This window comes from Seriola lalandi, unplaced genomic scaffold, assembly GCF_002814215.2.
Source record: "Seriola lalandi dorsalis isolate HSWRI2012SDOR001 ecotype SW California unplaced genomic scaffold, Sedor1 jcf7180002054062, whole genome shotgun sequence".
In the NCBI taxonomy this organism is placed as follows: Eukaryota; Metazoa; Chordata; class Actinopteri; order Carangiformes; family Carangidae; genus Seriola; species Seriola lalandi.
Window position 1 is genome coordinate 57,232 of NW_019524615.1, and position 23,849 is coordinate 81,080.

A 23,849-nucleotide genomic window follows, 5' to 3' on the forward strand; every position below is an offset into this window, starting at 1 on the left:
ACACACTGTGCAGGGTAAAATATACCTTCAAGGAAGCCAAAGTAACATTTTGTACATGTAAATTGGTGAATTGTGGAATGATAAGTATGTTACAGGCACCAAATGCTAACCTTCACATCTCCCATGCTTCTTAATACTTGCTTTGCAACCCATTTGGTTGTCTTCTCACTATGCTCGACAACACCTAGCTGAAAACAACCTTGAATGAAACTTATAGGTTTGTAGGAGAACAGTTCACTCACCAAGTCAGACTTAAAATACTTGGAAATTGGTTTGTTTTCATCGGCGGGATTAGCAAAAACCACAGTCATCTTTCCACGTAAGCTAAAACACCGGGAGTACCCTGCAAGACCGCGCCGAGGGTTAAATTTCTACTGCGGCATAACAACAATCACGTGATACAGTATCTCACATGATCGACTCAGAACTGATCACGTGACCGGCTCACACGTTTAAGTCAGACCACAGCTGACCAACGAGTGAATACGTCTCCACACTGAACATGAGGTGAGTCTCAACAAATTAAAATGTTTTTTTTTTCTCTCCTTCTGCCCGCAGTCAGACATATGGTGTCACTGTTTTGAAATCTGAGTGACTTGCGGTGTTTAAGATTCACACTTCACTGGCAAGGCCTTGTATTCTGATATGCATTTTGTAAATATTGGCAGGCTGCTGAAGGAAACTCTGGGTTTCCTGCTACTCTGGGTATGTCTGGACTCTGCACGCTCGAGGAGCTGCTCATCGTTTTTCTGCCGAAAATCTCATCGTGTCAGCGGCCTGAATGGCGTGGACCCCGGGTCACCTCTCTTTCTCACTCCTTACCTGGAGAAGGGTGCCATAGATGAAGGTAGAACAACACTCATTACAAAACACTACAATTATACTGCAGTCAGTATGGCTCACTGTAACTTGCTCATAATGAACTCATTTTAGAGGCTGAAGTGTCTGCATGAATGTTAATGTGTTGACGTGTTGACGTCTTGCTCTTCCAGCCAGGAAACTGAGTGTGGTAGGAGATCTGCCTGGTGCCAACGTCAAAAGCTACGCCGGGTACCTCACTGTCAACAAAAAGTACAACAGCAACCTCTTCTTTTGGTTCTTCCCTGCACTCATGGTAGGCTCAGACTTCTTCCTTACAACAGGGGCTTTCCATATCACAGAGTCACATTACTGTCAGTGTCAATTTGGGAAACGATCACAGCGAGGGGAAGAGAAATTCTGAGACAAATTCTTGCACTTGTTTTTCTTTGGAACTCCAATTTATTGTACTTTCTCTATTTTAACTGTGTTCCCTCAGTCAACATGTGATAAGATATTGCACTGTGTGTATTTAGTCAGCTGCAGTACAGGAATTCATCTATCATGGCAGGATATGTTTTTGTGTTGACTATCACATGTTTTTAACCAACGTCTTACAGGAAGACTAAATATTATCCAAGCTATTTTTTAGGAACTTAAAGAACTTGCTCTGTATTTCATACCTCAGTGTAGTAAAGTCAAATGTCATTTCTATGACACACACGTTGTAACCTGCAGTTCAGACTATTACCTTTTTAACTCCCCCAAAAATAATTCTGGATTCAGTCCAAGTCACTTGTGTTATACTAAGTTGTTGTCACATTATACTAGAGCTATAAAATCCTTTATGTCAGCCTGAAATGTTAATGATCAACTATAAAGTGACAAAAGATGGATTGACATTGTGCTTTGATTATTTGCCACATCTCTCCAGTCTGATCTCTACCCTATTTTAATCTTTATTACTGTCACTGGTTAGGAAGAGTGATATCGGACTATTCAAGTGCAAATAAAGTGTGGTTAAATTTCAGTTTTAATTTTACCTTTGTTAATAAACAAAAGTCTCCACAAGGTGGAGCTGAGATCTCAAACCTTATATCTGCACTGACCTGTCTGACAGCCGAGCCAAGAGAACGCTCCAGTCCTGCTCTGGCTACAAGGTGGACCCGGTGGCACCTCCATGTTCGGCCTGTTTGTGGAACATGGACCATATGTGGTTTATAAGAACTTGACTGGTAAGAACAGATTTGGTCCTACAGTTGCATATGTGAGCATTGTAATAGTGATAGAGAATTATTTAGATTTTCTGACCTGTGTGTCTTTTCTGTCTCTGCAGTTGGTTTGAGGGACTATGCATGGACAACCAGATATTCAGTTTTGTACATTGACAATCCAGTATGTACTCCTTATTTATCCTCAGACCAAAACTACTTATATGAAATGTATCTTTCATTCAAGGTTTCTCAGATCGTCATTTTTTTTTATGTGCACGGACATTTACTGAAAGATATTGAAGAACAGTTTGTTTGTCTTTTTCAGGTTGGAACAGGTTTCAGCTTCACGAATGATGACAGAGGTTTTGCCCAGGATCAGGATGACGTTGGCAGAGATCTGTACAGGTAAACACTACCGTCCAACTCATTCATTTTGTCACTTAGGCCTTTTTAGATCTTATGTTTCATTGTTTGCTGACTCTCTTCTACTCTCTTCTCTTCCTTAAAAGTGCTCTAACACAGTTCTTCCAGATCTTTCCTGAGTATCAGGCCAATGAGTTCTATGCAACTGGAGAGGTAAAATGTTTCTTTTTTTTTTTTTTTTTTGTAGGTGTAATAGCATTAACTTGTGCACATAATGGTAGAATGACTTAGATATGCCCAATGACTATGTCTTATTCTCATTTACGTGTGTGTGTGTGTGTGTATTTATAATTATAATAAATTGTCCTCACTGTATAAACCTTTCTCTGTCTCTGTACAGTCTTATGCAGGGAAGTACGTTCCTGCCATTTCTTACTACATCCATAAAAACAACCCCACTGCCAAGGTGAAAATCAACTTTAAGGGGATGGCGATTGGTGATGGGCTCTGTGATCCAGAAATGGTGCGTATCTGACGTTGTGTCATTTTCTTTAAACTTACACCATCTTTGACTTTATGAATTCCCCAGGTGTCCAGATTGTACTTAATACTCTGTGGGACTTTCTCATCTTTCATCTGAAATATAGGTTTGACTTCTTTTCTATTCTAATCTCTGATCTCAGATGCTTGGTGGTTACGGTGAGTTCCTGTACCAAACGGGCATGATAGATGAACAGCAGAAGGAGTATGTTGTAAAGCAGACAGACTACGGGGTTGAGCTCATCCAGCAGCAGAAGTGGGTGGAAGCTTTTCAGGTAAGAGCTGTTGTTTGGTTCTTACATCTCTCAAAATACAAGTTGAAACTCTTACCCTCATTTCTATCATATCTTTCTGAAACAATTAAAGATGTGGATAAAATCTGACTGACTGAGACTGGGGTGACATTTCTGTCTTCAGGTTTTCGATCGCTTGCTTAATGGTGACGTGGATCCATATCCTTCCTTCTTCCAAAATGCTACAGGCTGCACTAACTACTTCAACTACATGACATGTCAGGTACTGAGAACCACTAGCAGAGCTCGAGGCTGCGCCGTGTGACTTTCTTAGAGCAAGAACTTTTTTATTTAAACTTTACACACAAATGAAACTGTTTCTTGTATTATTTATATAATTTGTGTGCACCACAGGAGCCTGAAGACCAGGAGTACTTCTCCCAGTTTGTGACTCTGCCAGCAGTGCGTCGTGCCATCCACGTGGGGAACCTGACGTTTCATGACGGCTCGGAGGTGGAGAAACACCTCGTGCAGGATGTCATGAAGAGCATCAAACCGTGGCTGGGGGTTCTGATGGACAACTACAGGGTGAGGGATGGAGAATTGTCCACTGCAGTTTTTTCTGTAATGCACAAATTTAAACACAAATTTATCACTTATTATTTTATTTTTGTGTAAATATTGTTTGAAATCACTATCATTCACATTATTGATCTCGAAATGTTTAGACCTTGAAGTGACTAATGTACTGTACGGTGTCCTTATTAAACCCCTTTTCCTTGTTTGGGCTCTTTCTCCTTATGTCCAGGTGTTGATCTACAGTGGACAGCTGGATGTAATTGTAGCTGCTCCTCTGACTGAGAGGTTCCTGCCAACCGTTAACTGGACCGGTGCTGCTGAGTACAAAACAGCCGCACGTTACCACTGGAAGGTTCAGCCCTCTGACACAGAGGTGGCAGGTTACGTCAGACAAGTCAAAGAGTTTTACCAGGTGAGCATATATTCACGATCGTTGACAACAATGTGAAAAGTCCTCCACACATTTTACACATTATTTATTTATTCATTTATTTAATTTTTTAAATCTTTATTTATCTCTTCTCTTGTTACTCAGGTCGTCATCCGGGGAGGGGGACACATTCTTCCTTACGACCAACCGGCGAGGTCCTTTGACATGATTGACAGATTCCTTTCAACGCAAGGCTGGATATGAAATGTTCTAGAGTTGAAATGCAGCTGATCAAACCACCTTCACCCTTAAAGAGCATATTCTTCATAAGTGACTGATTTGAAAGACTGTTGATTGAAACATCCAATGTAAATCAGCACATTCGCAGATTTGGTTCACAGATTTGTTTTTTTAGCATTTTAGCAGAGGTGATATTTGGTTCAGGACTTTGGACTGTTCTCTAATGCTCTGCAAATAAGATAACTTCTCTTCAACTGGATTCAGACTTCTGAATCGCTGCCTACATTTAAGAATTCGACTAACACTAAAATCAAATGAAAACTAAATCTGCAATCTGATTATCAGGCCTGATGTCTATGAAAATCATTCTTGTTTATTGTTGTCGGCGGCATCGTGTGAGGGGAAATATAGCTTCTGTTGCAATCAGTCAGTGCAGGCTTGAAGATCAAATGTAAAGAAAAAAAAAACCTTGAAACTGAAGAAATTACTTGAAGTAAAATGTTGTTTTTTTTTTTTTGTTGTAAATCTGAATGTTTTAATGTTCAGAGAAGACTGCGATTCATTTTGGAGTCATTTCACCTTTTGTAACTGACTTCTGCAGCACTTGATTTTCCTCTCTTTAAGTACTGTCTGGTCAAGCAACAAAATGTACACCAGGGGTCACTGTGCTACAAAGAAACTCAGTTGCATACCCAGAAACTCAAACCAATAACACTGCAAAATTACCCTAGTCACTTAATGTACTTTAATGAATACGTTTATACCACGAGATCTCAGATTATCTGAAGTAGGGTTAAAAAAAAAAAAAAAAGTAAAATGACTCAATATCTCAGGAAAGCATTAAGCCTGTTGCAGTAGCACATTCCCAAAACTTGCAACAATGCACAAGGTGTGTTAATTTCATTGTCATAGCTAAAATTGAACTGGCATGCTGCAGGGTTTCTGTAGTGATTTGGCATTTTGACAGACTGCCACAAAGATGTTTGTGCACTGAAGTTAACTGCCATGTTATTTCATCAGGCAACTATCAAGCTGTCTAGACGGTTCAATAATTAATGAGTATTCTAAACCTTTAAAGCATCTAACTATTTAATGAGCAGTTATGTCTCAAGGACAAGCATCGGAAAATGCTGACGATCGTTTGATTTGAACATTAGTTTAATATTTCATGTCTCTTGGCTCATTTTTGCTCCCTGCTTATCAACACAGGAAGAGACTGCTGTGAAATCACATCAGGTAGTTGTATGTTACAGAACAAGTGCTTTATTTTCATACCGTAATGTAACTGCAGTGATAACTTTAACATCTGTACAAATGCAAAACAAAACAAAATGGAGACAATGTCATTACAGACACAAAAATGTACAAAGTTATGCAGGTAAGAATGGATTCATCAGTTCATTACATATAAACAATTTATTTAAGCGCTGGAATGAGCCTCGACATACAACAAAAGGCAACAAGTGCTATGCAAACATTATTTACAAACATGTACCACACATCTACTCCCTTCAAAAAGAAAGGTGGTTGCATTACATGTACAGGATTACAGAAATGAATGACATTATGTACAATATTTATAGTTTTAGATTTAAAATAATACAGTTATAATTAATGTGTGGTAATTCTTCGCCACCTCTCACTCAAACCCACACAGACACACTCACACTGCACTTCCATCTGTCCTTTTTGTCTGCCTCTACAGTAACAAATGTCTTTTTCTGAACCTGGATCAGCTGTCAAAAATGAAAGTAGAGACTCTACAACAGCAACCTCCTCCGAATGATTCCAGTTGAAAGTGTTTTGAGGTCATAACCATATTTTCACATGCAAGAGGTTAATTTGGAATGGTCTAATAATCGATATATGGTTTATAAAACAACCAAAGATAAGGCAAGCTTCAGTTCAAAGGGTTGGTACAACAAAGCCCTTTCCAAGAGAATCGCTTTTTTCTCCGTCTCATCAACACACATACTCTACTGCACACACAGACTCCACGGTTAAGACGTGGCATAAACAGTCCGAATGTATCAATAAAACTTGAATGTAAACCCATTGTGAGAATAAAAAGCATTTTTCAATTCACATCCTTAATCTTTGACAAAATTGGAGCTGGAGATTTGTTTTTTCCTCCAGAATAAAAAGGGCACAAAGTAAATGGTACAGGGTCCTTAACTGAGCCTCATTCAACAATACAAGCTCTAGGTTCCCTTCTTCTATCTATAGACATGTTATGCATGCCAGGCACAGTCTCTCCATAAAGCCAAACACAGATAAGTTTCTCGCTGGTGTGTGAAAAAGGGGGATCACTGAGAATTACTTGGACCTTAATATGGCTATTCTACCCTCTGGCATGACAGAGGACAAAGTGCATAGACAGCTCTGCGATCACTCCACCTGTCAGTGGAATGTATTTCATCCATCCTACTGTAAAACACAGTGCATTATGGTCATCATTCTAATGAATCAACATTCCTGGTCATAGAGGAAAGAGGAAAGAAAGAAGAGTCGTGGTCAACATGAGAAGGCATTAAGTTTCAAGGCTAGCAGGGAGACAGAAAAGGTCAAGCCTGTATCATTATCAGTACATCCATCGCCCATCTGAAATACAAAGGAGGCCTGAGAGAGGAAGAGAAATTGATGAAGAGGTCAGAGGTCAAACGGATAATGGGTTATTTTTCTCCTGGTTTTGCCCTGCAGAAACGTGCAGCAAACATCTACGACAAAGCAAATAACAAAGAAAATAATGATAAAAGCCTTGATTGTAATGAAGAAAGAGTAATGATAATTATGGTGATCAAAAGAGGTTTTGTTGCCCACAGTAGAAAACCTCAGGCACATTGTGACATCTTGGAAAGCACAGGCATAAACTACTCCCCTTTAGAAACTGTAAAACACTGTCAGTTTTGGGATGAAAAAAAAAAAATCATGCTCAGTCACTTTCTCACTCTCTTTTTGTTCTGTTTTTTCTTACACACCCACTGAACTTTGTTCTGCAGGGAAAGAAGGCAAAATACAAGCACATAATATACATAATTCACATGCACACTCAAAACTATGCAGACGTACGCAATCAAAAGTTATATTCATATGGAATTTGAATCCAAAATGTGGATCCAGATGCACAAACACACACACAAAAAGAGGCCTCAATAATTAAAGCTTCAGTTGGTCCTGGAGAGCGGAGGAGTTTGTTTCAACTCCCGAGCTGCCTCACTGGTATCACAGTGTACAGTTCTGTAGCTGTAACAGCACCGTATGTCGTCGGGACCAGAGTGGCTTGGCCATGCTGATCATAATGTGGACATACAGTAGAGAAGATGATCAATACTCTGATGTATTGCTTCTATTTGATCGTACGGTACTTTCGCTGTCATGCTGTATATCATAACACTCTTTGAGAATACCTCTGACAGGGAAAAGGTTAACAGTCATATACATTTCTAGAAAAGAAAAGGATCATTACACCTGCTTGCATATTCCTGTCTTCAGGACATCATGGCGACATTTTGACTTGGTTTCAGAAGACAACTTAAAGGCAGCAACATCCCACTCACTTATTAGTCTTCTGTATGATTACACATGCTACACATACACTCAACATACTGCCCACATGTGACACAGAGACATGATTTGACTCATTATTCAGTCCATTAGGCATACAGAGATGTAAGCTCTGCTTATAGAGATGACAGTCTGTGGCTTATGTCTCTTTCCTCTGGTTCCTTGACCACTGTGGTCCATTTTGTACCATTACACAACGGAAAAAGTCACTTAAATGCTGCATGAGATTAGCAAACCTCCCTTTCTGCTAAGCACAAAAAAGCAGATTAAAAAAGAGGCAACAAACCATAGAACATTTATGCGTTAATAGGGTTGGTCTATAAAAATACATACTGTAGCTACTGTATAAAGAACAGCCTCACAGGCCTTTGAGGTTTTTCTTGATGGAGGGAGAGGGGGGCAGCATGTGCAGCCGGTGACCCTCTGAAAGCAGGGGAGCAAGGGGGCAGTTCGGGGCTACAGCCGGGGTTATAGTCTCTCTTGTCCCTAGTGGATGGGGTTAATGTCTGTGCGGTGGTTGGCTTGCCCGTGCACACTGCTGCCCCCTACAGTCGTGGTGGAGGTGGTGATGGTGTTGTGCTGAATGACCTGCTGCTGCGAACACGCTGGCACTGGACTTCCTGCTGGACTGCTCTCTGGACCTGAGGACACAGCAGAGACATCACTCAGGATGGAAAACATGTGTATAGTATGTGTGTGTGTAGTGCAAATTCTATGACCATCAAAGTATCATAAATATAATGTGAAAGTAAAATTCACCAAATAAACACAAACCAAATCTTGTTATGTAAAGAGACAGCTTTATTAGCAGAAAAAAATAAATTTCAAACAAATGATACACTAAATTCACACCTAACTTCTCACCTGTTATCCCAAAATAGGCCATGAATGGATAACACAAAAATGGAAAAGTGAATCACTCAACTCCGTAAACACGCCTGATGAATTTTGGACACACTGAAGGTGGCATCTGTACACAAGCTAGACTCATCGATGAAAGTCTCCCAGCCCAGTCTGGGAGTTGGCTCTCTCCTGTATAAAAGAACCATTCAGCCAAAGGGGATGTGAGACTTATTTTCCTGTGCTAAAGCCACACAGGGAGGTGCCTTATCCTAATTGCATGGAAATGTCACTTGTATCCGTATCAAAGGGTGGGACTCTGATGTCATGCACGGCTGAGGCACAGTCCAATAATCATTTAGATCCTGGGGCATCCATGAGAGGTTGGATGCCAACGTGCAGCCTGTGACGTCTTTCTCACGTTGTGTCTCGGCTGCCTCTGTGCACTGAGGTGCTGTCAGATGGAAAAATAGGTCTCATATGGGATTCAGACTAACTCCCAGCCCAGGCGGGCTACCAGAGTGTGCAACACCCATATGTCAAAGGAAGAGTCCTGCAGCGAGCGTGGGAGCTGGATACCAGCACATAGGAGCGAAGAGTTTTGGCAGTTACTGTGTGTCCATCACAGTTTGGTCTACAGAGTTCATAGCTCTCCTCTGGCAAGACAATCATATCTGTGCCGTAGTGCTAAGGCACACAGATGAAGGTGCGTTTTTGGACAAATTCCCAAATGTGTGTGTGTCTGTGTTTATGTTTGAGCTACTCACTGAGGTAACCTTGGGACTCTTTCTGCATAGTGGTGATGGGACAGTCCTTGTGTGTGAGGAGGAGCTGCTTGAGTTGGGTCACCTCGTTCTTTAGCATGGTCACTTCATTCTGAAAAACATAGGCATTTTAAGACTATCATCCTGGGAATGCACAATTAAAGCAGGCTAAACTAAATAAATACAACTATTATCAGTGTATTAATAACTAAGAGTGTATTTCCAATATGTGTTCATCAGGGTTATTTTATATTTCGGATTGGGATTACGAATTTCTGAAAACCTTTGTTACAGATTTTGGACATTCAGTTGCATTATGGGAATTGTAGGATCCAGTGTTTTTGGAGCTTGACTCATACTTGGGACTGATGTCAGGATATCACAACCTGCTGCTTTGATTTCTACCATTCATTTTTACATCTGTTTCTTGTGGGTTCCCCAACTTAATGGAAGTGCGATGCTGAATGCTAGGATCCCCCTTAATGTAACTCAAAAACATTCTGCAATATTTCACTAATTACATGTTTATCAAACAAGATTTCAGATGTTTTTTTTTATGTCAGACCAACACTGACAACATACAACTAATCTTCTCATTATTGCTCTTATACTCAAACTCATACCAGCCAAACCTATTGCTGTTATCTTTGGTGCAAAACAGGACAATATTATAAAGTTCTTAATAAGGAACTGATTCAAAAACAAATGCTGCCTGTAGTGAGTGGCAGAGGGTGCCGTGTGCAGATTTACAACCACAGATTTATTAGTTTGTACCTGAAGCTGCATGTTGGTCTGAGTGAGCTCTTCTGCTTTCTTCTCTAACGACATCACCCACACTTTTCTCTTCTGTCTGCATCTTGTTGCTGCTGCCCTGTTCCGCTCCAGAAACTTCCGCCGACGTTCGTCCGGATCCTCGTCCACTACTCGCCTACGCCGGCCGCCACTGGGGGGCGGAGACTGCAGCGTCTGTGTGGGCTGCATCTGCTGGGTTGCAGGTGACATCTGAAACACGGCGAAAGAGCATCACTGAGCATCACTGAGCATCACTGAGCTCTTTGATGAGACACCTGCGACCATCCAACCAGACATGTAACTATTCTGACATACCTGGAAAACAGCCAGTCACCTGTCTGCTTTCACCACTAAACAAGCATCTATACATTACCTCCTGCAGCTATTCCATGTCTGGCAACTTCCCCAAAAACAACATCTGGTTGTGCCACGTGCCTTGTGAGCCAGGCTGTGGGCGTCAGGAGTGACTGAGTGAGTGACTGGGCTGATTCACCAGCCTGCCCACCTTGTTAAGGAGGTGTCAGGAGGCAGTTTTCCAACGCCCACTTCCACTCAGACTAACACCACCAGACACAGTCAAAAGGCTTGTTTCTAAAACCGAACATGCACTGACAGATCTTGACATATCCTTGGCAAGGTCAAATGTTTTCAGTCTTCAGATCATTACCATTTTTATGAGAACCATGGAAAATACAAGCTGCTTTAATGGCCGCTGTGCATACAGAGTGTTGTTTTAATGCCCTAATGGTGCCTTTAGAACATACAGTGACTTGCAGTTCCTGATGTCAGACTGTCCTTCACCCAAAATGATTGGCATTGCATAGAGCGTTAGACAATGCTGGGACAAAGTGTCTCACATCATATTATTTTTAATGCTGTGACTTTAAAACTTTAAAACTTTCAATTAAAATTAAACCAAACATATTCACAGCTAAGATGTTCCAGCACTATAAGCCAAGGCTGTCTGTTCACTATCAGGACCAGCATGTATAAAACATCTTCTGCACCTGGAGCATGCGGTAGCCACATAATGGCAGCTTGGCAGTGCAGGAGGGTGTGGGGCGTAGTTTCCAAAAGACAGTCCTGAGAATTTTTTTTATAACACCCATTTTATGGCCTCTTCATGACCCTTTCCCTCCATGGCGGGCATCTGACACTGACCTGTAGCTGACCAACATCAAAGGAAAAATTACCTTTAAGATGGTTGCCAGGAAACTACTTGGCTTTGTGGCTGCAGCAAGGGAAAATGTGTTTGTCCACTGACTTACTGTGTATTTGAAGCGTTATTACAGCTATATGTCTATACTAAACCACTAATAGCTGACTTCTACACTGCTCAAAGGGCTACTCAAGCACTGCCTTGCTTTAGTCATGGTACATATACAATGGCTTCGAGCTATGTAAGAGGTTTTATTGTGCAGTATAGTTAATGTGTTATTGAACTTGTGGTTTTGCCTTTGGACCATCTAAAAGCTTCTGCTCTCCTGGGGATGGGCTTTGCTTACCTGTGAAGCAGAATGCATTGGAGGGTGCGGTGAGGTCTGGTGTGGGTGACCGGGATGGAGGTGGGGATTGTGGGAGTTGTGATGGGGGTTGTGTCCCTGCGGGTGGTGGTGTGCGGCCTGGCCGTGGCCCTGGTTGTGGTGGTGATGGCCGTGGTGCTGGTATGCGTGGGGAGGCGCTTGCAGGTGCTGGTGCGGGTGTGAGTGCATGTGATGGTGAGCGCTTTGCTCCTGCCGCGATGACATCATCTCCATCATGTGGCCCATGGAGTTCATGTTTCCGTTGGCGATGGCACCAGGGTGGTGTGAAAGTGCAGCCTTCAGCCTCTGAGTAAACAAAATGGACACCAAATATGACGTTTAACATTATTCTTTGTGAGTATTTTTTTTTAATTTTGTGCTCTCATCTATCAGTGTTCTGATGATCAACAGTTACTGGTTCATGTGCTGACTCTGAGATGATGGATGGCTCCATAAATCCACATGTCAGGAGAACGAATCAAAGCCACTTAGACTGTCCTCTGTCTCTCCTTCAGTCCTGTCATTTTCCCTCTTTACCTTCCATGATTGCCATTCCACCAGTCCCTCCTCTTCATATTCCCTAATAGCCCCTGTGTGTGTGTGTGTGTGTGTGTGTGTGTGTGTGTGTGTGTGTGTGTATGTGTGTATGTGGATGTCTGCCTATGAGATGAGCCCCCTGGCAATGTGTGAGCCTCAGACTGTTGACCCAGCAGGAGGTTTGTTGCTTTAACCGTGTGGTCTACTTAGCCCAGACTGACCTGATGTCTCTGAGTGGCCTGGGAGCGAGACCAGAGAGAGGCTCACTAAAGGTGCACTTGTGTTCTTCGTGTTTACTGAATGCACCTCTTCTCAAGAGTCTGTTTTTCTGGGAGTCACATAAAGACAACTGTGGGACTAGAAAAAAATCATAACCCAAACATACAAGCGCCAAAATATGCATTCAGCCTTCATCATGTCGCACACAAACCTAGACAAAATAAAATATGTCTGCACCCTTACATGACTTATTTGCATTTTGCCCGCTTTAGGAATGACAGGTTGAGAGAGTGTTAAGACTGTTAAACTTTGATTAATGCACATCTTTTTACCAATGACACACTGCTGATGTGAATTAATACTTGAGGAATGAAATACTAAAGTCTAGGCTTAGATACTGTCTACAATTCATCTACCAGTCACTTTTCACAAAAAGTTAGCAGCGAAACTGAAAACAAAGGCATTTGTTTCAAGGCTACTGTTGTGAATTCCACAAAGTTTTCTATTCTCTTTCCCAGTGCTCTCTTTCCTCTCTCTGCTCCCTTCCCCCTTCTCCCAGCTGCTGTCAGTAAGTCCACGCTGTGTCCAGGGCTCCATATCTTTTAACAACCTTTACATTCATGATTCCCACAGGGAATGGCATCCAGCTGGTCTGGATCACAACGCTAGGACTCAACCAGAGCACAACATCAGCTCTCCACTCCTCTCTCACACTGTCCATGAGTGGAAAGCTTTTTACCAGGAGGGAGGAGTCAAATAAATAAATTTAGAAATGGGACACTTAAAAAAACAGCTTACTCTACTGGTTTGAATTATATTTAAAAAATTACATATATGCATTTGTATAAGGATTTTCTGGCAGTGTGGTGTCTTTACTTGCTGCACATGAAACCAGCACAGTGAAATTATGACCTTGTCAATCCTGTTTTGGCTGAATACAGTTTCTGCTTGTCATACCAACGGATGCCTGACAGAGTGACACAGCACTTCATTTTCTCGAGCTTCATGATTTTGTTTCTATCTGTCGGTCCCACATTATGAATCTTATTTTAAATTTGCTCTCTTAATGGTTCAAACCCAACCCCTGCTCACTGCCTTCACCACAGCCTCAGCAGCACAACTCTCAGGGGCCACAGCCCTTCCTCTCTGTGACCAGTGAGACAGGAGTTAAAATACCACAGGGTCTACACTAACACACAGCGAGTGGCCTCAGGCCTGCAGCTGTCCACAGCATCACAGTTATGCTGAGACTTCCTGAGTATAGCAAGCAGCAGTGAGAAGTCTCTGAATTACTGCAACATATTGTTACTATGAACTGTATACATGTTATAAGTTTTAGAGATGGCTACCTGGACATAGTATAAAAATGCAGAAATAAACAGCTATCTGACATTCAACAAACAAACTTAAAACAGAAAATGGATATAAATGAGCTTACAGATATCAATCACCAGTGTTGACAAGGACATATTCCGTATATCACAGGATGAATTCTGAGTCTGACAGTACTCACTAGTCCTTCCCTTCAGCCTTCAACTTGTCAGTCAGCACCAGAGGTGAGGCCCACCCCTCTTGTGAAGGAGAAAACCAATCAGGGTTTGACAATCTCTTGCCGCTCAGTCACAGAACAGGCAATCACCTGAATGAGCATAAGTCCTGGGAATCTGCTGGCTGCTGTCTGCTCTGTTTTTGTGACCCGAGTAAACCCTTGACTAGTTGTCTGTGTGCGGGTAAGATGGTCATCTGGGGCTGGAGCTGCCTGACAACCAGGCACCAGGGAAGAAGAACGGAGAGGGTAAAGGAAGGTGAAAGAGGGCAGTGAGAGAGAGAGAGAGAGAGAGAAAACATGGGTGAGGGGAGATTAGATGGCTTCTAGTGTCTCCTCCCCACAAACCATCAGCCTAAGACAGCGAGTGCTCATTTATCAGTGTCTCTGAGAGCCATCCAGCTGGCAGCACCGGGCTATCTGTTTATTAATTGAATTAGCCTGCATCCGAAGAGGCCCGAGAGTGTCAGAGTACACAGGCAGGTCAAAGAGCTGAGGGGCCCCTACACAAGCCTCAGTGGTGATAGTTATAAACAGGACAGAGAAATGAAAAGAAACAAAAGAAAACAAAAGAAAAACACTATGCATGACTAGAGGACTGACATAAAACACACATTTAATATCAGGTTTTTTCAAACAAAATTTGATGCAACACGTTGATATTTAAATTGTTGGACCAAGACAATATATCTGTAGCAAAACCCAAGAGACCCAAGATATAAAAGTAGATACAGCAAGAAAATACAGCAGACTACTTGAATAATTGGAAGATATAATCTCCACATACACAAATTAAACAATACAGTTTAAATAATGAGCTACAGTACATTACCGTGATGCAAGCTTCTTCCTGAAGCTATCTGCACAAGTGCCTGCTACTGCTCCATCTGGAGTTGAGACACAGCTCAGTTAAACCCAGCTCGGCCAAAACTTAAGTCTTTGTATCCAGAACCACAGTGACGCAACTAAGGGACGTTAGCAAAGCGATGATGAGCAGGCTGTGATTCTCAAACACCTTCATCAGCTCCCTAATGACTCTTTAACACATGGTTGTATTTCCCCCAGACTGTGCTAAGCACAAGAACTTAATCACCATGTGCATTTTACTCTAATAACACACACATACATATACATTTCTCCTGCAGCAGCATGGCCACCACAGAAAACAGTCATTAAAGCAGTGCAGGTGTTAGCCTGTGGCAGTACAGGATGCTCACAGATGGGTTGGCATAGTCTGTCCTTCCACTGTCTACTCTGCCGTTGTTGAAAACTGGAAAAACACAGCAAATACACAAGAGGATGAGTGCTCAATGACACCACAGGGACGTGGACAGCTTCTTCCAGGATAAATCTATAAACGTTCAGCCTATATATCTGTAATCACATGCATTTGACACCACATATCATGCATTCTGACAGTGTTCTGAAAGTAGTAAAGCTATTGATTTTCCATTGTTAAAACACCATCCCTGATTCAGCCATATTTTGCCCAGAGGGGAAGTATCTCCTCTCAGACCTTTGCCCTGTGACCTATCCACTCCCACTCCTTTTTTTTTAGGCGTCTCTCATTTATGTGGTTTCAGGGATACCAGGTAATCACCCATTAATGATATTTATTAATGGCCGCTTCCTCTCTGACACGGGGGGCTTTGAGTGATGTCCCAGTGAGTGCTCTGTGCACATCCTGAGAACACACTCAGGTTTCTCCTCGCCAGATGACTTCATATCTATTAACCCTGGGAGGAGAAAGCAAGAGCACGGAGCAGGTACAAAGGGAAGAGACCACGCCCGTCTCAGGATGGGTAAATCAAACCCTGTGAGGTCAGGGTGAGCACTTTTATGCCCCTTAAAAGTGGAGCAGTGTACTATCAGGGGACCTGTGTCCCTCTGGCGCCTTACAGCAAGTTAGAAAGATTTAACCAGTCTGTGGAGTCATAGTTTAAGTGCAAAAAGATCACAGCTTCAAATGGAGATCTTCTACTTCACATTAAAGAGCCCGCAGAGAAACATTAGAGCTTCTGTCTGTTTCTGTCAGCCTTTTGTTAACACTATACTAGCAAAGCAGCATGTTCAGTGATCATGTGTATGTGCACAGTATTTCTAATTGCATAATATATCATAGCTGTAACTTTCCTGGCAGTGTATTTTGTAGGCCTAGGCCCCCTAACTCACGCTCTAAACCCAACATGGGTTCACCATCTGCAGTTGAAAGCAAGAGTTTGGCTCCGCCGCTTTGCCAAGAAGTCAGAGGATCTAATTCCATCCTCCTCATCTCCACAACCACCACTACCCACCAGTGCCTGCCTGCAAAACCCACTCTCTGTCCCCTAAAACTCCACACCCCCATTAGTTCAATTTTATTAGATTTCCCTCTCGCCCAGAGAGGCAGTAACACCCCCCGCCCCTTCTCTCTCTCACACACACACCTCTTCCCTGTTCCTCCACCCCCTCTCCCTCTGCCTGCCAAGAGCTGGGGACTGTTAAACTGATTTCCTCAGGGAACAGCAAGGCAGACAGTCTGATGGGAGCGCTGGGCTGTACTGTCGCCCCCTCTCTCCTCTCTCGAGTTCTGGGCCAAGCTGATCAGAGCCCGGCCGAACAGAGCCTCCCTGTGGTTCCAGACACAGACGGGGAGATGGACATAGACTGGCTGTTCTGCCAGGGCCAGACGCTCTGGTGGTGTTCGGAGAAACTGTGGCGGTATGGGCGCAGTGAGACACACGCCCACTGAGGAGCATGCTCCAAAGCATGCGCTCATACTCTTGGCAGCTTCTCCACCCTGTCAAGTTAATGGATGGGCCTCTGACTCCAGTCTGTATATCCCCACTGTTCCCTCTCTTGTAAAGCCCTGCTCTAGAGCAGCCTACATGGTTATCACTACACCCACTGCCACAGTGTTGAATACAGAGAATGCCTCAGAGTGAGAAAGACAGACAAAGCATGAATGCAACAATAAACACTACCATGTGTCTTAATTTGTTGCATCAAAAGTAACAGGGAAATTATACATAATCAAGTTAATAAAAGTAACTTGAAATGTGAAGACTTGAATCAAACATAATTTTAATTTAATTCTTGATAACATATGTCTAAGGACTGTGTATTTTGGCTGAAACCATCCCTATTGAACATGTAAATGAACATATTTGAGCTATGTCTATCAACATTTGGATTAGAATCACACCCTGTTAAAACACTCATGCAATATGTCAAAATGGCAGCACGGCAATCCATTTACTGTCTCAAACCTGTCAGCATTAACTGGTTTGAGAGGTGAAGTAGCACCTGCGTCAGACCGACTACCTCTGACCCAACAGACTTTTTCCGATCACCCCTCCAGTGTCTGAATGGTCATTTTGGAGTCCGGCGAGTATTTCGTTCACTGCTCAGGCTCCAGGGGGGCTCATAGTGGCTGCACCAGTCCAGTCTGGCCCGTGTAGTGATGGCAGCTGGTTTACCCAAGCTTGGCTCTGCCGGAGCTCCGTCCCATTCACGGGCCCTGAACCATGACCAAATGGTCTTCACATACACCTCCCATCAGCACAGCTAAAACAACACGCAGTCATCCAAAGACAAACAGATGCGACACTCTGCGCCACAACTGCCACCCTCATCCTATAACCCCACCCGTATACATTCACACAAAGACACAGATACACACACACACACACACACACACACACACACACACACACACACACACACACACATACAAACACACACACAAACACACACACAAACACACACATGTAACTTCTTAAAAATAAATGTACCAGGAAACACAGGCCTTCAAATACCTCACTGCTCCGTGTATCAGCTTTACAATGACAACTTTGCATTTAAGCTGCAAAAGTTGAATGCTTTCTATCAACAATACAGAAACTTGTAACTCTATAGTCCCCTCATTTCAATCACAAAGTTATCAAATTCAGGGATAACACACTCTTAATTGACATTTATAATATATGTCAAATGTGAATTTCAAATGCATTTTAGCCTCTCACTTAAATACCATCTGATTGATGCAGTGACATAACTGTTCAACAGAAAAACTGTTCTAAATGTTGAACTGAATGGGTCTACATGTAGTAAGTAGCTACTAAACAAATTAGAAAAGAAAAGAAATCTCATAAATTATGTTGCATTTCTTCTGCCAGTTTGACACCCTAATGTGAATATGCAGCAATCTCACTGATTGTGTTTAGCAATACACTCGGTGCCAGTTACATACACCTAGGTAAAACAAATGCAGTCTAATACAACAGCCTGGCAATAAATCCTCCTTCATCAAGGTTATAATGTTAGTTTTTGTTGACACTGTTTTAGAGAGGTGCTGATTCAATTTATGATCATTTGCAGTTGAATTGCCTTGCATTGTAGTGACAGGTGTTTCAATTATTTTCTCAATGCCATTTATATGATGGAAGGTGGGCTAAATTACAGAAACACCTCTGGTTATAAGCAGCGATATATGGAGCTAAAGATACACACCACGGTTTTGTGTAAACTGCATAAATTAACCTATAAAAGCAGTGTGTGTATAAATTCGACAATTGTGGTTGAACACATTGTTCATTATTGCAACAAACAATCCTTAGTGAATGGGATTGATGAAGCCTGTCAAATGAGAGGCAGAACAAAACTATACAGCATGTCCATTTATTTTTGACTTACTATAACTATAGAGTATACAGAATGACTCTCTCAGACAAACCAAACACTTTGGCAATGCCACCACAGTGGAAGCAGTGAGAGAGGGGCCCCTCTCTGGTCTGTGTCCAACACTGATAAACTGGCAGACGCACATTGATCCTGCAACTCCTCAACCCCACACTTCACTCTGCTGAAACCACTTTCCTCCATGGCAATAGAGAGAAACATCCTATGTTCATCATCTACAAAACTTTCTTTGCATCTGTTACACTGACATTTAACCTTCTCTTTATGCAACATTGTATCTCAGCTATTTAACTACGTGCAAACTTGAATGGTTTGTTTTAGCCCACTTAGTCCACAGATGTGTTTTGACTCTAAGGACAATGATTGCCAGAGAGGGTGCCAAGGCACTGAAAGTCATTTTGCACACACAGTCATAAGCATGCACACAAACATATACAATATACATACACATATTCTAGAGCTCAGTGAAACAGCACACAGATTCAGCTGTGCTCTTAGCTCACCGTCCCTCTCCAATGACATCATACCCTGACAATGCCACCATTCATACAGATGTTGCTTACAAAACCTGGAGTTAGACTCCTATTGTGTGTGCTGCTCCTGCTCACTAACGGAGGTCTAGCCAGAGGTGCTCTCCTACTACAGTGGAAGAAAATGAATGGAACACGTAACAGGGTTACCACGTACGCTAATGGCTTAACTGCTTACAAATGACTTCATACTGAGCTAATCGTTCAATCAATCACGGTATAGCAGAACTGAAAACTGACACATCTGTGGCTGCTTCACAGCTTTTCTTTACTTGGCGTTTCTTAACAGAATATGTATGTAACTTTCATTTTTCAGTTGTTCACTGTTTAGGGAAAAACTTGGTCTTTAAGCCTATTAACCCAAATGCCCAATTCTGTAACTAGACTGAAACATAAGAACAGTCAGGGTTGTGTAAATAAAATGTAAAAAGCTACGTTAGTGTGCAAGAAACACTTTGATTATTGGTCCTCCTGTGTCCTATGAAATGTTTCTTTAAGAGACGTGCTGTTTTTTTCCCTCCTCAAGTAAAAAAGGAGTACATTTAGAGCATGCCAGGAATTATGTCATCCACCCATCTAGTGCCAGCTCCACAGCCAAGAGAACTGCAATGAAGGAACATATAGTATTGTTTACCTCATAAAAAACTCAGCACCCAGCCTGATGCTTAGTGACAAATTTATTGTCCTTAGTAACAATGTAAACAATAGATATTGGGAGATAATAAATAACACATTTTCATACACCAACACCAAACTGTTTCAAGGCCCTCTGTCTGAAATTAGCAGGCAAGTGGGATGTGTGGAAAGCATGGAGCTCATTTAAAGGGGACACAAAAACAATGCCGAAGTGCACCACTTTGAAAAGGGCTCCACTGACTGGAGCTGAGTCATGTCCCATAGTTGGCACTTGTAGATGTTATTTAGAACCAGCTTGATAAGGGCCTGTTTGGGCTTTCCTTGTTTCTGATGAGAAATGATAGTGAATGTCTTTCATCATAGAAACAAACATATCAAACCGTCAAACCAAGGTTTTGTAGAGGGGAAAACAGTGCACATACAGTATGCACACCTGCGTTTATACAGAGTGCATGTGTGCATGTATTCTGTGCATGTGTGTACGTGTACATTTGTAACTTGTTTTTAAGTTCCTGACTGTCTGGAAGTGTGTGTACGTGTGTTTGTGGCTGTGTTACTATCTGACACTGTGCAAGGAGGATGACACAGAGTTGGAGAAGTCAGAATATTTGTGTGTGTGTGTGTGTGCGCGCGCGCGTGTGTGTGCGCGCGACTGTTTGCGAGGCCCTGTGGAGAACTGGCTCTGAGCGGTGACGTAATGCTTTGGCCAGCGTTCTGTGGAACTTGGCCTCCTCTCTGCAGCGTTTCCTCCACGCTGCGAGGGTCAACTATCCCACAACCTCCAGCACACAACACGCACCGTTATATTCCCTAGACCACAACAGAGCAGAACACAACCACACCCGGCACCATGAGCACCCAGTACTTCACAAGAAGAAAGAAACACTTGAACCAAAACTAATAAAACACTCCAATCTCAGCAACACTCCCAAACAACAAGCTACAAGCAGCAAGGGAGAACATACAAGTCAGTTACTACACCATCAGGCTTTTCTGTACCACTAAAACGATGGCACTTAAGGAGAAAATCAGAGATACAGGAGAACAAAGATGGGCACTGATGCAGATACAGTCTTTGGCCGAGAGAGCACAAACAGAGGGCTTAGAGCGAGATATGAGTCCCCAAGGGGCCACAGCAGTCCTTCGGCTCATTAACTATTTACACCAGAGACAGGCCTCTGTGCTGCTCTGGCCCACCACAAAATCAATTAGCCTTCATTAGCCAAAGCTCTGGGCATGCTTTCTCTGGAAGGGGAGGGTTAATCCTGCTACTGAGGCCTCCAGTTACCACAAAATATCAAACAATCACAAGCACACACGTATGGGCATACATGTATGCACACATGGAGAGGAGCACAGGAAACTAGGCCAAGCAGAAGTCCTTTCATGTCACTCACAAAGAATTCTTCCAATTTCTCACTCTCACTCACTATTTGGTGTCTCAGAATATCAATACCATCTCTCGCCTTTCAACTCCCCCTGCTCACTCGGTCTGTCTATCAGTTTCCTTCATGTCTATCAAAGTCCCACTCAATCCCCTTCTCTGCTCTCACAATGTAAACGTTGAGCAGAAAGAGTGTATCCAGGTCCATGCCTCGGGGGTGTGGGGTTACAGTGCGGAGATTTCCCATTGGCGGAAAGTCAACATGGTTGGGCTAATGCGATTAGAGCCGGATTGAGAACGTCGCAGGGGACACATGGGCCTGATCATGGCCCAGTTATCCGATAGCAAGGCCGTATTTATCGACCCAGCCCGGGCGCGGATATTACAGACATTAGAAACCCCGTCTATACTTATGAAACTCATGCTGGAGATCGCACCCTGATAACACAATTAGTCTCTCACTTTCTGTCCACAATCATGGAATTCCATCAGTTGCGTTCAGACATCAGGGAGCAGAATCTCAATTGATCCACATTTGGTTGCCGTGCCTCGTGTGTGAATGGCCAACTAACCAGAAAGTTGCATGATCCAGGGGCCTGTAGCCATTTAGTGACTGCATATGTTTATGGGAGGCCTAACAGAGCATTTACAATTCAATTACATAGATAGGAGGAGAAAAAAAAGGGTAAGATGTGTCTGGATGACGGCCAGAGGAGAGATAAGCCTAATACACTAATATTGTGTTACCCCATCGTGTTACCATAGGAACAGTTGAAGAAATTCAAAAGACTACAAAGACGATCAATCTTGAGAGAGCAGGAGGAAGAGGGAGAATTAAATGCCAGATGTGTATAAGAGACAGCCACAAGATGTTTCTCTGCAGCAAACTCAGCTATCAGCAAACCCTTCCAAACACAAACACCAGCCAATGCTTTTCAATATGGTTTGTGATTTTTTTTGATATCAAAATCATGACACTTGCTCTTAATTATTTGGAACCTTTTTTTCCAGTTATTTATTTTGAAAACAAAGGTTGGCTGATTGTCACGTTGCTACAGTATTAATCAATTCATATCACCTAGAGTGAATCAGAGGTATACTGTCAGCCTTTGGCATATGTATTACAGCAGTAGTAGCATGTAAAACCGGACTGAGTGGAAGGTCTCTTTCTCTTTCTGTTCAGCTTTTCCCTCTTTCAGTCTTTCTCTACACTTTTAACGCTCAAAAGCTGTCTACTTTCTGTCTTTCCCTTCTCTCAGCTACGTCTCATTCCCACTGCTCTAACTGCCTGCTTTGTGAAGGATGAGGTCATTTGATTTTTTCCCTGCTGTGTTAAACTAGTGCTAACAAGTTGCAGGACCTACAGAACATGTTCTGTACATTAAGATATACATCAGGCAGTCGGTGGGCAGCCACAACCACATAAAGGGCCCTTTATTCCAGCCAGAGTCTCCAGTGCAGCACTGGCAGGTTCAGACACAGCTTTGATTACACACCAAACGATGAAATCCACACAGACCTAAGAGCACAGCTTTGCTGGCACAGCCCAGTGGAAAAGAGAGTTGCAACACTTTGCGCTTGTGTGTATGCACTTATAAATGTGTATAAGCGAATACATGTATATACTCACCAGTTTGGCTTCTGAGTGCATGGAGGGAATGTGAGTGGAAGAGCAGGAGCTGCTGTGGGCGGGTCCTTGCATACCCATCATATTGGAGCCCATGGACATTTGTCTCTCCATCTGAAGATTACAACACCATGAGAACACTCATACAAGTGAAGACATATTATTCCTATAGCAACAAACTTTTTGATACAATATGTAGCTATTTCTGAGGCTTATTATTATTGTTAGGTCTTAACAAGATGCTATCCCTGCTTTCACAAAAAAGCTTTAGCATTAAAGGGGTGAGACTATGTGGGATGAGATGAGAGCACATGAGAGCCTGATTTCACATGACAGGCTGTCCTGTGCACAGCTCTGTGTGATGATAACTGGAACTGACCCAAAACAGGAAGCCAGCACGAAGGGACTTAACACAGGAAGCCGGTGCAACAGGGGTGTGTGTGTTTCTGATAATAGTCTGACTAACACATCAAACCCAAGGCCCTCTTGGAGCAGTACATGTTAATAAGGTGAATCTGTCTTGTGCAGTGGTCTCAGACTTTTGAACCTCACTGTGTGTGTGTGTGTGTGTGTGGTTCCCACCTGCCCCTAACTCTCCCTGGCCACTGCGGTCATGTGTCACAGCTGAAACCTGAATGTGAGGAAATCAGCTGGGTAAGCTGACAGGGGTGAGAGGTCACCTGTGCGGGGTGATGATGTGAGCAGTGTTCACTGAGCAGCATATGCAGGAAAGAAGAAACCTTTGTGTGAGTGTCTGCATGCATATGTGTGTGTACGCTGCTGTGGCCTCCCAGCTGCTGAACTCTGGGTGGTGTAGTGGTTTCCATTGGGACCGGCCCCTTCTTCACCCCCCTTTGCCTGACCCCCCCC

At 42.8% G+C, this 23,849-nt stretch overlaps 2 protein-coding genes across 2 annotated transcripts in view; one reads left to right on the forward strand and one right to left on the reverse strand.

The window, feature by feature from the left end:
• The first annotated feature begins 425 nt into the window (after nucleotides 1–425).
• On the forward strand, nucleotides 426–4,836 carry cpvl (carboxypeptidase vitellogenic like). The gene is made up of 13 exons (XM_023403120.2): nucleotides 426–507; nucleotides 669–847; nucleotides 993–1,114; nucleotides 1,919–2,033; nucleotides 2,135–2,193; nucleotides 2,338–2,417; nucleotides 2,522–2,588; nucleotides 2,776–2,898; nucleotides 3,059–3,190; nucleotides 3,333–3,431; nucleotides 3,563–3,736; nucleotides 3,957–4,139; nucleotides 4,263–4,836. Exons 1-13 carry the CDS (start codon nucleotides 503–505, stop codon nucleotides 4,359–4,361), a joined length of 1,437 nt encoding a protein of 478 aa, XP_023258888.1. The 5' UTR covers nucleotides 426–502; the 3' UTR covers nucleotides 4,362–4,836.
• Nucleotides 4,837–5,577: 741 nt separating this feature from the next.
• Nucleotides 5,578–23,849, reverse strand: part of creb5b (cAMP responsive element binding protein 5b) — a 38,670-nt gene continuing 20,398 nt past the window's right edge. Inside the window, exons 7-11 of the mRNA XM_023403119.2 lie at nucleotides 22,983–23,093; nucleotides 11,803–12,126; nucleotides 10,280–10,507; nucleotides 9,509–9,617; nucleotides 5,578–8,542 (exon numbers count right to left, since the gene is read on the reverse strand). Of these exons, the coding sequence (XP_023258887.1) occupies nucleotides 8,388–8,542; nucleotides 9,509–9,617; nucleotides 10,280–10,507; nucleotides 11,803–12,126; nucleotides 22,983–23,093 (927 nt within the window). The 3' untranslated portion in view covers nucleotides 5,578–8,387. The remainder of the gene's footprint in view (nucleotides 8,543–9,508; nucleotides 9,618–10,279; nucleotides 10,508–11,802; nucleotides 12,127–22,982; nucleotides 23,094–23,849) is intronic.